The sequence below is a fragment of the Lactuca virosa genome, chromosome 9 (assembly GCF_052849685.1).
Source record: "Lactuca virosa cultivar CGN04683 chromosome 9, Lactuca_virosa_CGN04683_v6, whole genome shotgun sequence".
NCBI lineage: Eukaryota > Viridiplantae > Streptophyta > Magnoliopsida > Asterales > Asteraceae > Lactuca > Lactuca virosa.
Window position 1 is genome coordinate 69,463,974 of NC_136434.1, and position 13,720 is coordinate 69,477,693.

The 13,720-nt window shown below is 34.1% G+C and overlaps 1 protein-coding gene and 1 long non-coding RNA gene across 4 annotated transcripts; both read left to right on the forward strand.

Annotated features, from left to right (window-relative positions):
• Nucleotides 1-222: 222 nt before the first annotated feature.
• On the forward strand, nucleotides 223-2,427 carry LOC145138688 (cyclin-L1-1-like). Its single transcript, XM_079072730.1, has 7 exons — nucleotides 223-367; nucleotides 720-878; nucleotides 1,020-1,101; nucleotides 1,199-1,339; nucleotides 1,430-1,599; nucleotides 1,694-1,964; nucleotides 2,065-2,427. Exons 3-7 carry the CDS (start codon nucleotides 1,033-1,035, stop codon nucleotides 2,260-2,262), a joined length of 849 nt encoding a protein of 282 aa, XP_078928856.1. The 5' UTR covers nucleotides 223-367; nucleotides 720-878; nucleotides 1,020-1,032; the 3' UTR covers nucleotides 2,263-2,427.
• Nucleotides 2,428-2,823: 396 nt separating this feature from the next.
• On the forward strand, nucleotides 2,824-4,721 carry LOC145138366 (uncharacterized). Of its 3 annotated transcripts, XR_013721465.1 has the most exons (3): nucleotides 2,824-3,839; nucleotides 4,351-4,373; nucleotides 4,458-4,476. It is a non-coding gene; the product is annotated as an uncharacterized LOC145138366 (long non-coding RNA). The 3 variants fall into 3 exon arrangements; XR_013721464.1 differs by lacking the exon at nucleotides 4,351-4,373 and having other exon boundaries at nucleotides 4,458-4,721; XR_013721466.1 differs by lacking the exon at nucleotides 4,351-4,373 and having other exon boundaries at nucleotides 2,824-3,021; nucleotides 4,458-4,721.
• Nucleotides 4,722-13,720: the final 8,999 nt, after the last annotated feature.

The window sequence follows — 13,720 nt, forward strand, 5'->3', positions numbered from 1 at the left end:
TAAGTTCTTTTTATTTGTGGCCACACGTAAAAACCAACGTAAATATATAATTTTATATTTTGAACCCCATAAAAACCAACGTAAATATATAATTTTACATTTTGAAGGGTTCAAAATATAAAATTATATATTTACGTTGGTTTTTAGGTGGGGCCACAAATAAAAAGAACCCATTTTTACAAATGAAAACAAAATACCATTTTTAAAAAGGGAGCCCGAATTTTCAATCTCTGAAAAAAAGAAACTCAAGCCTTCGCTGCGCCTTGCCCACTCCCGCCTCCGGTCATCTTCCCGTCGTGTTTCCGATAACCTCCTTCTACCGCCACTCACTGCCGCCGCTACCTGTTAAAGGATTTTGAATCTTGAGGTATATTTACAACTTCCTGTTTTCGAAATACATAATTCTTCGTTACTCGTTAACAATTATTTATTTATTTATTGTTATATTTTAATCGGCTGAACTTATGTAGGGTTTCTTGAATGTCGATTAATTTGTTCATTGTTAATTGGTAGTAGTTAGTAGTGATAATATTTTTTTAGGATTTGTTATAGTTCAATTTGTTGAATTAATCCGGGAAATTTTATCTATTACAATTTACAATGATTCATATGTGAACCCTTAAGGTAGGTTATAATAAGGTTATCCATGCTTTCTTAAGAACAATAATATCTCTCAACCTTGCTATTGATATTTCGTAACCATTTTTTCCTTGTGACAGTTGCAGTATCTCTCAAGTCAACCATGGTTTACACAGCTATCGATACATTCTATCTAACAGATAAACAACTTAAGAACACACCTTCAAGAAAAGACGGAATAGATGAAGCCACTGAAATGACACTTAGAAGATATGGCTGTGATCTTATACAAGAGAGTGGTAATTTACTCAATGTGTATCCTCTTTCCAAACTCTACATTTAATTTTTTGTTTTTATTCATGCAAAATCCATGAGAGTGTGATTTTACACAAATATTGATTAGATCATAGAAGTTCTTAACCATATAACATAACATGCAGACCACAACAAGTAATGGGCACAGGTCAAGTTCTTTTTCATCGGTTCTATTGCAAGCAATCGTTTTCTAGTTTCAACGTGAAGGTTTGTCTCTTTTACTCATTTCCATCCATAATATATAAAGCTATATATATGCCTTGTTTGCTGCTAACATGCACTTCTTATTCTTTCTTGTTGACAGAGAGTCGCTGCTAGTTGCATTTGGCTTGCCTCAAAACTAGAGGAAAATATCAGGACGCTGAGGAGAATCGTCTATATTTTTCACATAATGGAATGTAGAAGGGAGAATCTACCTTTAGAGCATTTGGATACATCTTCAAAGGTATTTAATATTTGATATTATGTCAAGAACGTGCTTTAGTTGAAAACCCGGTTTATATCCTAAATCATGCTTTATGTTTATGTTGTACAGAAATATTTGGAATTAGAGGCGGATTTGAAAAGATGCGAACTACAAGTACTGAAGGAAATGGGTTACATCTGCCATGTTGAACTTCCTCATAAACTCATGGTAGCTTACCTTGAAGTTCTCGAAGCACCTCATCAGATGATACAAGAAGCGTGGAATATTGCAAACGATAGGTATGAAATTTGGATCCCATTAACTATGACAACTACGATATTTTTAGATTCTTTTTACTACTAAATTCACTTTTTGTTTTTTTCTTTTCAACAGTTTGCGTACAGCTTTATGTGTGCATTTGAAGAGTTACGTTGTGGCATGTGGTGTTATTTACACTGCAGCTCGCAGATGCTATGTTCCTCTTCCTGAAAACCCTCCATGGTGGGAGCTATTTGATGCCAACAAAAAGGAGGTAGATGAAGTTTGCAGAGTTCTAAATCACATATATAGTCTACCCAAAGCGTGCTATATACCTGTATGCAAAGAAGATGGTTCATTTACAATGTGTAGATCATTGGATTCACGATCCCAACCTCTTGCAAAGGTCCACCTCTCTCTTTTTTTTTTTTTTGGTTTTTTACCTTTCTTTCATTGTTGTGTGCGTATCATGATTTTAGGTTTTCTGTGTTTTGTGTTTTATATAGGAAGGTACATCAAGTGGTGATCCACTGATGCTTGATGATGCAAATACAAGGAAGGTTGAAGCAGAAGCTGTTTTAAAGAGCAAAGAACATGTAACAGATGAAAAGGAAAGGAAAAGGGAAAGTCACAACAGTAAAAAGGACCGATTTCGGAAGGGAAAGGGAGCAAGATGGTTGTCAAGAGGGATAGACAAAAAGTAAAGACTGAAACATTATTACTAGCTTCACTACATATACAATGAACATCCTTCCTAGAAAACATTAATACTTGAACCATCATTTTCCAATATACCACTTGAGTAGCATTTTGTTAATTATCGCTTGTACAAAACCATACTATTAGTTTTCTTAGCTTTAATTTTCAAATCAACATTCCCACATTCCACTTCATCTACATTCTTCGGTTCTTTAACTTTATATGGATGACGATATATAATGTATGCTGATAATCTATTTTATAAAATCCTTATTATATATATATATATATATATATATATATATATATATATATATATATATTATCTTACTACTTTATAATGTATATATAATAGAAATCTAAAAGTTTTTAAGACTAAAGTCTTAAAAACAAAACAAGGAGCTTGATTTTAATCCATTAGATTTTATTTGAATGGTTTTATTTGAATGGTTGTGATTAAAAAATTGGTGGGGATCCATACGAAGTAAACTTGACCAATCACAACATACTTACGGTACTATATATACAGTGTAGCTATATCTTTTAAACCCGAATGACATAAACTTTGACTCTGCGAATTTAGCTTTCACATATTCCACCCCAACTCAGATGGCCCTTATATTTTATCTTCTCTCGCTGCACCACCGTGTATAATCACCGGACCATCGTCTTTCTCTCTTCCTTTATCTCTGTATCTCTATAAAACATACCACCACTTCTTACTCTTTGGTTGGTCGTCACATTCACACATAGGAAAAAGAAAGGTTTAGTTCGATTTCTTTATACTCTTAACTTAAACATAGATCAGAAAAAAAGATATTTGCTTTTCAGTTTGATTTAATATTGGACCTGATGGAATCGTTCTTGAAAGAGGAAGTATGACATATGTTTTTGTTGAATTTACTTTCTTTGCTTCTTGATAAATCTGATGTTTGATGTTTCTGGTTTAGGGAATCTTGTTTAGCCTACATGATTTCATCCAAGAATTTTAAAATTTTTGAATCTGTTTATGTTGAAAATTTCTCTTTTTATTTTATTTAGGTATTGTCATATGGTTTTCTTCATATTAAAAAATTTGATTTTTGGAAGCAAGAAAATTATTAGCTTCTTAACAATTCCATTTTATCTTGATCTTCGAATACTACCATATAATGGCCACAAACATACCTCCAGCAGACCTGTTTAATACAGATCTGTTTTTGATGTTTGCGCAGGAATAGTAAAATTTTATTTGGCTAGGAATGATTTGTTGAATCAAAGTCAAAAGAAGCTCCAACTTTTAAGGATACATTCAGTAACCATGATCAGTCTAACTGAAGTTTAAAAAAAGTGTTTCATAAACTCTGCCGAAGAAACATTGTTTCTTTTTATGTTTTTGCAGCATATTTTTTTTATCAAGTTTGAAGTTACTTTTTATTTGTTTTGTACCCTGTTGAAAACTTGTCTTCTCAACTTGAATTATTGTATCTAGCGACTCTTGTACTTCAGTTTTATGGCCATGCTCTTAAATCACTTGATTTTAGATTTGATTTACCCTCCCTCACTCTCTCTACTTCATAAATGGGATGTCAAATTTAACCAGGTACTTTTACTTCAATGTTTTGGGTTTATTATTGTTCTTGATTTGGGTTTATTTTTTGTCGTCCAGTTCAGACACAATCAACATTATCAACATTAACTGACATTATGTAGATTTTAATAATCATTTCTTTTGAAATGTATGCAAATGGGACAAAAAAAGCTTATGCATATTGAAATGTATCAAGTTTTTATGTAAATTATTAACAATCTAGGTGTTCTCTATTTTTTAACCTTTCAGATCTAATCTGCAAACCAAAACTCCATATTTTATTGTAATATTGTTTGAGGAACTCTTCAAAGTTTCGATAATTATTTTCTGTTTTGCAGCTGCTTAAACGTTGATATAAACCATTTTATAAGTTTCACTCCTTTTTTCTCTATATCTATCCCGAACTCCTAGAAATTGTACACATAGTGTAAGATTATTTGAGCAACAAGAAAATCTCCATTTTTAATACGTGAAATGTCCATTTAATTGACATGGATCACTAATAATCTTCACACTGTCATAGATCAATTTAACGGATAGATGGAAGTAAGTGATTCTCCTAGAATGAAAGTCTAAAAAGGATACGAAGAGGCCAAATGGATTCATTGTTATCTCCTTTGCATTTTGCAGGCCCAACTAAGTTGCCATGGACCAATTATAATAATGATGTGGAATAGATAGAAAAAGCTTAAGTTTTACACGTGTTTATGTATGTATATGTATCTATGTATGCAGGGGGTATGTATATGTATGTGTAGATGTGCAGTTGAATAGATTGATAAATTGTTTAGGAAAAATATTGACAATTGTGGCCAAAGTAGATGTGCAGATGTGTGTCTTTAATTTTTTAATGTGAATAAAAAGAAAATACTAAATTATTGTTTTGGTTGGAAATTGCTATGGTTCAAAATCATTAATCGTGCTATTCATTGCTTTTTGATTTATGAGTTTTATTTAAATCGTATGATTGCTGTAGTTTTTTTTTTTTTTTTTTTTTTTTTTTTTTTTTTTTTTCAAGATTGTATTTCGGACAAAATCTTTAAGTAGAAACTTAGCCTTGAAAAACCAGACCAAATATTGTGATTTATAATTCAATTTTTACCCCAAATGGATTAATATTTTTAAGATACAGTTAATAATAATGAAAAATAAAAGAGAAAACATCTATATTTTTATATGATAACCAAAAGTTGGATTTAAGTTCAATCTTAAAATACGAGACAAACAACTTATGGATTTTTAAATACTCTTGGTAAAAAGCAAAGAGATCATCGTATCTCATGATCGGTGGCGACTTAAAGAAACGAAGATACCATATTTTTAGTAGTTAAAAAGAATAGATTAGGCAAGAGAATATAAAAAACTGTGTCCATCAATATTACTATACAATTAACTCTTAGGTTTCTTAAATTTTATATTTTTACTGTTAAGGTTTATTAAACTTTAGATAATATTTTTGTCTTTTTAATATCGTTATTTAAATTTCTAATCATTTAATAAATTAAATATTCTTTTATATATATATATATATATATATATATATATATATATATATATATATATTATTTTATAATAATTACGTTGATTTTAATGAAATTGGTAATACCACTTTTAAGTGATAATTGGACTATAATTAAATTCATATTTTGTTGTTTATTATTATTTAAATAATAAAGTTTTTACTTACATTTTAATTTAATATTAGGAAGTCATTTTATACTTATAAGTTCTACATTAAAAACAACAAGCTTATATATGTTTGTGACCGCAACGATTTTAAAACGTAATTATTGAGTATACTCAATGATATATAATTTTTTTTAACAATCAATGTTATATAATCCTTATATTTTGAAAAAAACACGTGACAACATATCTTGCATTAAACTATATAATAATGTTTTGAAGCCGCAAAATATTTTATATAAATAATAAATAAAATACAAACTATGGAAAACTCTAATGACGGTTAATGTGAAATTCTTGATAATTATAATAGACTCTTGATAAAGGTCATGATCTTTGTTAAAGTATTAAATATATTTTTAAATTTTTGATAACAACGCATATTTATATTTATAAGAGAATTTTATTCATATAATATTTTTTGTAAGTTTTCTTTAACACAAACAATAAAAAGTGATTTCATGATAAAAAGTCACGAGCTGTATTAAAATACTAAAAATTTCATAGTTCATTTCAAAAAGTATTATTATTTTTGATTTATTTGGTTATTTTTTTAGCCATTACATTTTCTATTTACCATTAAAAAAACATATTTTTAGTTAGAAACTATTTAATGTCACGAATTTATTCATCAGAAGAAAATCTAATCGCTGTTTGAAAATTATTCATCGCCGCCGCACGTGCGGCTAGCAGTATATATATATATATATATATATATATATATATATATATATATATATATATACACACACACACACACACTTAGGAACAATAAACTCTATGGCCTTCAGAATTTAGCCACAAGATTTTTGGAGATTGTCTATTTTACTCCCTCGCCTGCTTTGAATAACCATATTTGCTCCCTCCACAACCTAAGTAACCCAATTACACTACCGCGCTTATATTCTCCACCGCCTTTGTGGAATTTGAGGGCTTTTGTTCAACTTTGATCGTTCACTTCCTCTTGCTTCCAATCAGGTTTTTACGTCCTCATCTCTCGATTCGTCTTCTCTGATTCTACCTTATCCTCTGTGAGAAACATCCGCATTTTCTTCCTTCTCTCTAAACCTCCCCAATTCCTTAGTCGAGCCAAACTAATGTTCCCTCAGACTGACTGGTTTCAAGCCGAAGCTAAACTTCAAAGTTATCGGCGCATAACTTCTTTCGTGAAAATTGTCATTCCCCGGTTCCGTCCCTACTCTTCGCCGCATTTTCTTCCTTCTTCCCTCTAAACCTCCTCAATTACTTAGCCAAGCCAAACTACTATTCCCTCAGCTGACTGACTGGTTTCAAGCCGAAGCTAAACTTCAAAGTTATCGATGCGTAACTTGTAACATCCCAAAAATCATGAAAAAAATTTCATTTTTAAAACCACCTCAAAATCCATAAATTACATAAAAAACATAGTTTCCAAAAATCAAAATCATAAATCAGAGTATCCCAAAATCATAAGTTAAATAAAAATCCAAGAAGATATGCATAATCACACATTCGTCTTGCCTCTGTCCTCTGATGTATTTGAATCCATAAAATGAAACTGTAAACCAAAGCTTAGTGAGTTCCCCTAAAGTACCCAACATACAAATATATAACAACATGCATACTGCGCCCACAGTCATCAGACTGGATTACCCCTTGAGCCCACAACATAAGTCTGAAAATGCCCTCCCGACCCTCAACTTATATTTGGATTACTCCTGAGCCCACAACATAAGTCTGAAATGCCCTCCCGGCCCTCAGCTTATTTCTGGATTGCTCCCGGGTTTGTTGGCTCCCCCACAGAGCAATATTGCCTCAACTCAACCGCACTATGTCGAGATATGTAACAAATAAACATATAGCCAACAAGCAGATAATCATATAACCAACAACAGATAATCCGATAGATCTACAGATCACTACAACATAGCAACATCCTATATACCAGGATACATCATACAACCTAATGGGCCGGCCTGGGTACCTTCTGTAACGCTCGCAGATGCGGGCTAGTCAATTTAGAGATAATAAGCGTTAAAAACGACTTTTTGATATAAGATTATATAGAATAAATAATCTTAACCAAAGTATAGTATATGTCACAAGGATTCCGTACATATAAAGAACGCTGTAATCCGTCTTATAACGAAGAAGTTATGACCCGTCGAAGTTTTGCAACAAAACCGACACGATGCCGCGTATCGTAAAAAGTGATTTTTTGATAAACTACTTTTTAGCCTTATAGATCTAAACTAAAGTCGTAGTATACGTTAAACCCATAACGTACATAAAAAGAACGTCCAAATCTGACTTCGTTTGAGGAAGTTATGATTTTTCTAAGATTTAGCGTAGCAGTACACAGCCCGGAAATCGACTTTTAGATCGATCGATTTTTAGCCGACACAACCTAAATGAGAATTGAAGATCACATTAATAGGAGCTCAACGATATAAAGACAGTCGAAAACGGACGTTGGATGACAAAGTTATGAATTTTTAACGGACTTTAACTGTCTAAGCCTGTTAAAATATAACATTAATTAGCCGACAAAGTCTAAACGAAAGTTGTAGATCACGTCGCTACCTACGCGTGGATATAAAGAACGACAAAAACGGAGCTCGTATGCGAAAGTTACAGAATTTAGAAGATAACTAATGTTTAGGATTAACCATCAAGTAACACGTGGCGAGATCTTAGCCCCACCTTCTTCCCCACAGCTTCGCATGCGATGCTGACATGTGGCTTGAGTACGCCCTGCGTAGCTCTATGTACGCCCAGCGTACACAAGAGCTGGCAGCCTATAAATAGGTGGCGTTTCTCCTCATTTTCCCACACCAATTCATTCTAATTCTCTCCCAAACACCCCCAAACCATCATGGCTTTTCCCTAGCACCTCCTAGGTGTTAGTAGCGAGTCCCGGAGCGCCAGAAGGCTCCGAGAATAAGAGCTTCCGACTCAGAAGTTCTGCCCGCGCAGGACCCGGTTCCTCGCTAAACTCCCTTGTAAGTGAGTTATGCTTACCCTACTTTAAGTATAACTTATGTTTAAGTTCATTATCGTTATTATGAACCTATAAACAAGATTTATCAGTGATTCCAAGTCTTTATACTGGTTGATCTACTTACGGGGATGATGTCTAGGCTGTGATTTAGTGAGGTGTTTAAAGTGGCTTTCCAAACAGTATACTTCGTATACCAAACGGACCCAACATCCGATATGATCCTACCTGGTTGTTCCTTACTTGATAGATCTTGAAGTAGACTTTGAGTTAATGATGAATCTAAACTAATAATTAGTCGCAATAAATATTAGACTAAAAACTTAGCGATAATAATGCTAGGTTTCGTCAAAGGAAAAGACGATTGTTAGAAGCGAACCGCTGCCCGAATTTCGAGTCATCACTTTAACAAGTGAGTGCATAGTGTGACATCCCCAAATTCAAGGTCATTTTAAAAATTTTATTTATGCTTATTTGAAAATCAGAGTATTAACTTTTAAAGAATAATGTTGCGGAATTTGTTCCCAGAAATACATGATAAATACATTATCAAAGCATTCCCGATGAAATGTATTTTATTCATTTTAAAACATTGGGCTGTCATCGTCAATACAGAAACGTAAGCATAAACAGACCTTACATTCATTTACACTAGTGATTTACATCTCCTTTAATCTCTCAGTGCAATGTGTCTTCGTATCGATACCTGTGATATAATTAAACTGAGTGGGTCAGGTTGGGAAACCTGGTGAGCACATAGGGTTTTCAACCCATAATAATATAATTATAATGTTTAATCATCAAACAATCAACCCAATTACCCATCCCCATCATCTTCTTTATTCTTAGGGATCTATCCTAAGAATCATCTGTCCTTCATTCATTCATTCATTCCTAAGGATCTTCCTAAGGAATAGGCACGAAGTCCATCGCTGCCAGGGTTTATTTAACAAACACTAAGTCCATAGCTGCCAGGGTTCTTAAATTACAACTGGTGAACACGTAGTTCAAAACATCTGGTAAACACGTAGTTCAAAAATACATGGTGAACACTCAGTTAAAAAATACTTAATGAACACCTAGTTCAAAAACACCTAGTGAACCCTTAGTTCAAAAATACCTAATGAACACCTAGTTCAAAAACACCTACAGATTACGAGCCTGCTAACATTCCACTGGACTGTCTAGAATAATCTGTGGTCGTTGTCTATACTCTGCTAGATGACTAGATCATCTTAAACATCGAGACCTCTCATCAATTATTATTTCATCACACATCATCTAATTCATCTACCCATGTTTTACCCAACATATTTATAGATATAAAATACATATACCGTTTAAATAAATTAAAACATGTATAAAATTGTTCATCCAACATAGATAGCAAGTATACAGATAATGTGCACACATAGCACATAATTTATATTAAATACTTCATATCTTTGTGTAAGATGAAAGTAACTATGCACTCACATTAGTAGCGTGAGTTGATAGAATCTGACTAGAAACGGTCAGCGGTTCGTGATCGTCGGACTTGGGAAGGGAAACGTCTTCAACAAACGAGAGAAAGAAAGAAAGTTTAGGTGTAAGAAGAGCAAGGGTCGAACTTGCTATTTATAGGCTGTCCAAAACATGTCCACATCGTGGAGCATGGCTGAATCGCTTCGTAGGCTTGCCATCTGCGTTCTAGCTTCGAAAGGTGTCCAGATGACATTTCCACTTCGTGGACTTAATTTCCACGTCGTGGGCTCTTTGCACATGTTTCTCTAACCTCGATTAGTGTCCTTGACTAATTCCACATCGTGGACCTTATTTCCACGTCCTAGAATTGAGGCTGATTAGGGTTTCTGCCACGTGTCATGCCCTTAGACTGCTACATCTTCGGAAGGTCATAACTTTTGCATATGAACTCTGTTTTCGACGTTATTTATATCCACGCGTAGGTGGAAACGTACTCTACAACTTTATTTTAGATTACTAAGGCTAAAAAGTACTTTATCATAAACTCACTTTTTACGATTCCTGGTGTCGTGCCGGTTTTGTCGCGAAACTTCGACAGGTCATAACTTCTTCGTTATAACTCGGATTTCAGCGTTCTTTATATGTACGGAAACCTTGTGACATATACTAAAACTTATTTAAGATTATTTATTTCTAAATAATCCTCTATCAAAAAGTCATTTTTGACGCTTATCGTCTTTAAATTGACTAGCCCGAATCTGCGGGCGTTACAATTATCTCCCCTTTAGGATGATTACGTCCCAGAATCATCAACAAAGTAAGGCTTGTATAATGACTCCATGCGTTATCTTTTCATCCTAGGTAATAACCGTAAGTTCTATGTTCCTTCGAATGAGTATCTAACTCTTGGACTTCTTGACTGTAGGCGATGTTCAATCTTGCACCCGCTCCTCGTACGATGTTGGACTTTCAATTGTAACCTTCGAGTTACAATATCGATTCTTATTGGATACTCCTACTTCTTCTTAAACAGACTAATCTTAAGAGAATTTCTTTACTTCGATTATCATAACAGACCGATGGGTCATGTTCTAATGAATTCTCGTCGTATGATGCAATGCTTAGACTCAGGTCTTTTAGAGTCAAATTCCATAATGGAATATACCTTCCTTCATATTCTAATGTGATATAATCACATTTTAGCATGTAGCATTTCTAGCTATAGGCTTCTTACTTAAACAATGGTCGCGATACTTCTATTTATCGCTTCGATTATCTTTCACTTTAATCTTCTGGCTTAAGTTGGATGTTACATCGATCTTGGTTCTCTGAACCACGTAACATACTTGTCTTAGTCGGAATCGATTTGATATGACCACTAGGGTCGAAATATACCGAAACAATGGTAATGACATACATGAACAAAACGGAACCAATTACTAGCTTCCTGGTAACCTTGTGACTTTCCCTGATCCAAGTCCGAGTCCTGTGCTTCCGGTAGCATAGGCCTCTACTACCTTTCACACCAGCTCATACTCGTCCCAAGTATTGTCTCGCAGTCCCCAAGTTCTTATTTCCTGAAATCACAAAACAGTTTAACACATACGAATGTGTCCAAATAATCTTAAAAATTTCCCTAGACTCTACTAGGACTTCTTCCATGCATATATTCAACATAATTGTGCTTCAACTCGGTTGGTGATGGAAACGCCAGACGATTGGACAACTTCAGGAATTACACCAAAAGTTCTATCATCCCGCCAATCAAATGTGTATATTCGGATGTACCGTACTCCTCTATACGTACTGTTATTTTATCAGATGTTTTCTAAAAGCAAGACGTTTAAATCCTCCTTATCACTATGAGTCTTCACCATGACGTTTAAATCCCCCTTATCCGTCCGAAACGTTACATGCTAGTTTTAATATCGTAGTCGTACACTTAGAATCCTGAACACATAAGGTTTCCAGATCCGGTCGGCAACAGACCATAGATCCGAAAAAATAATAACATATACAACAAACATATAGCATTAGCACATAAAAACATTTTAGGCATTTTTCCTAAAATAAAATGGTGCTCGTGTCTAAAATATGATAGACACTCATCTCACGATCATCACTTAGCATTTTAAGTTTAAGTCTAGAAATAAATCCTTATTCCTAGTCCGCTTAAACTAATGCTCTGATACCAACTGTGACATCCCCAAATTCAAGGTCATTTTAAAAATTTTATTTATGCTTATATGAAAATCAGAGTATTCACTTTTAAAGAATAAGGTTGCGGAATTTGTTCCCAGAAATACATGATAAATACATTATCAAAGCATTCCCGATGAAATGTATTTTATTCATTTTAAAACATTGGGATGTCATCGTCAACACAGAAACATAAGCATAAACATACCTTACATTCATTTACACTAGTGATTTACATCTCCTTTAATCTCTCAGTGCAATATGTCTTCGTATCGATACTTGTGATACAATTAAACTGAGTGGGTCAGGTTGGGAAACCTGGTGAGCACATAGGGTTTTCAACCCACAATAATATAATTATTATGTTTAATCATCAAACAATCAACCCAATTACCCATCCCCATTATCTTCTTTATTCTTAGAGATCTATACTAAGAATCATATGTCCTTCATTCATTCATTCCTAAGGATCTTACTAAGGAATAGGCACGAAGTCCATCGCTGCCAGGGTTTATTTAACAGGCACTAAGTCCATAGCTGCCAGGGTTCTTAAATTACAACTGGTGAACACATAGTTCAAAACATCTCGTAAACACGTAGTTCAAAAATACCTGGTGAACACTCAGTTCAAAAATACTTAGTGAACACTCAGTTCAAAAATACTTAATGAACACCTAGTGAACACTTAGTTCAAAAATACCTAATGAACACCTAGTTCAAAAACACCTACAGGTTACGAGCCTGCTAATATTCCACTGGACTGTTTAGAATAGTCTGTGGTCGTTGTCTATACTCTGCTAGATGACTAGATCATCTTAAACATCGAGACCTCTCATCAATTATTGTTTCATCACACATCATCTAATTCATCTATCCATGTTTTACCCAACATATTTGTAGATATAAAATACATATACAGTTTAAATAAATTAAAACATGTATAAAATTGTTCATCCAGCATAGATAGCAAGTATACAGATAATGTGGACACATAGCACATAATTTATATTAAATACTTCATATCTATGTGTAAGATGAAAGTAACTATGCACTCACATTAGTAGCGTGAGTTGATAGAATCTGACTAGAAACGATCATCGGTTCGTGATCGTCGGGCTTGGGAAGGGAAACGTCTTCAGCAAACGAGAGAGAGAAAGAAAGTTTAGGTGTAAGAAGAGCAAGGGTCGAACTTGCTATTTATAGGCTGTCCAAAACATGTCCACGTCGTGGAGCATGGCTGAATCACTTCGTAGGCTTGCCATCTGCGTTCTAGCTTCGAAAGGTGTCAGGATGACATTTCCACATCGTGGACTTTATTTCCACGTCGTGGGCTCTTAACACATCACTCCTGTAGACTTAGCACGTGTTTTTCTAGCCTTGATTAGAGTCCTTGACTAATTCCACGTCGTGGAACTTATTTCCACGTCCTGGAATTGAGGCTGATTAGGGTTTCTGCCACGTGTCATGCCCTTAGACTGCTACATCTTTGCAGGTCACAACTTTTGCATACGAACTCTGTTTTTGACGTTCTTTATATCCACGCGTAGGTGGAAACATACTCTACAAC

Excerpts from the sequence above, each read along its gene's own strand:
- LOC145138688 (XM_079072730.1), top strand. The coding sequence starts at position 1,033 with ATGGGCACAGGTCAAGTTCTTTTTCATCGGTTCTATTGCAAGCAATCG. Across the intron at positions 1,102-1,198 it reads TTTCTAGTTTCAACGTGAAG|AGAGTCGCTGCTAGTTGCAT; the intron begins GTTTGTCTCTTT and ends TCTTGTTGACAG. Across the intron at positions 1,340-1,429 it reads ATTTGGATACATCTTCAAAG|AAATATTTGGAATTAGAGGC; the intron begins GTATTTAATATT and ends TATGTTGTACAG.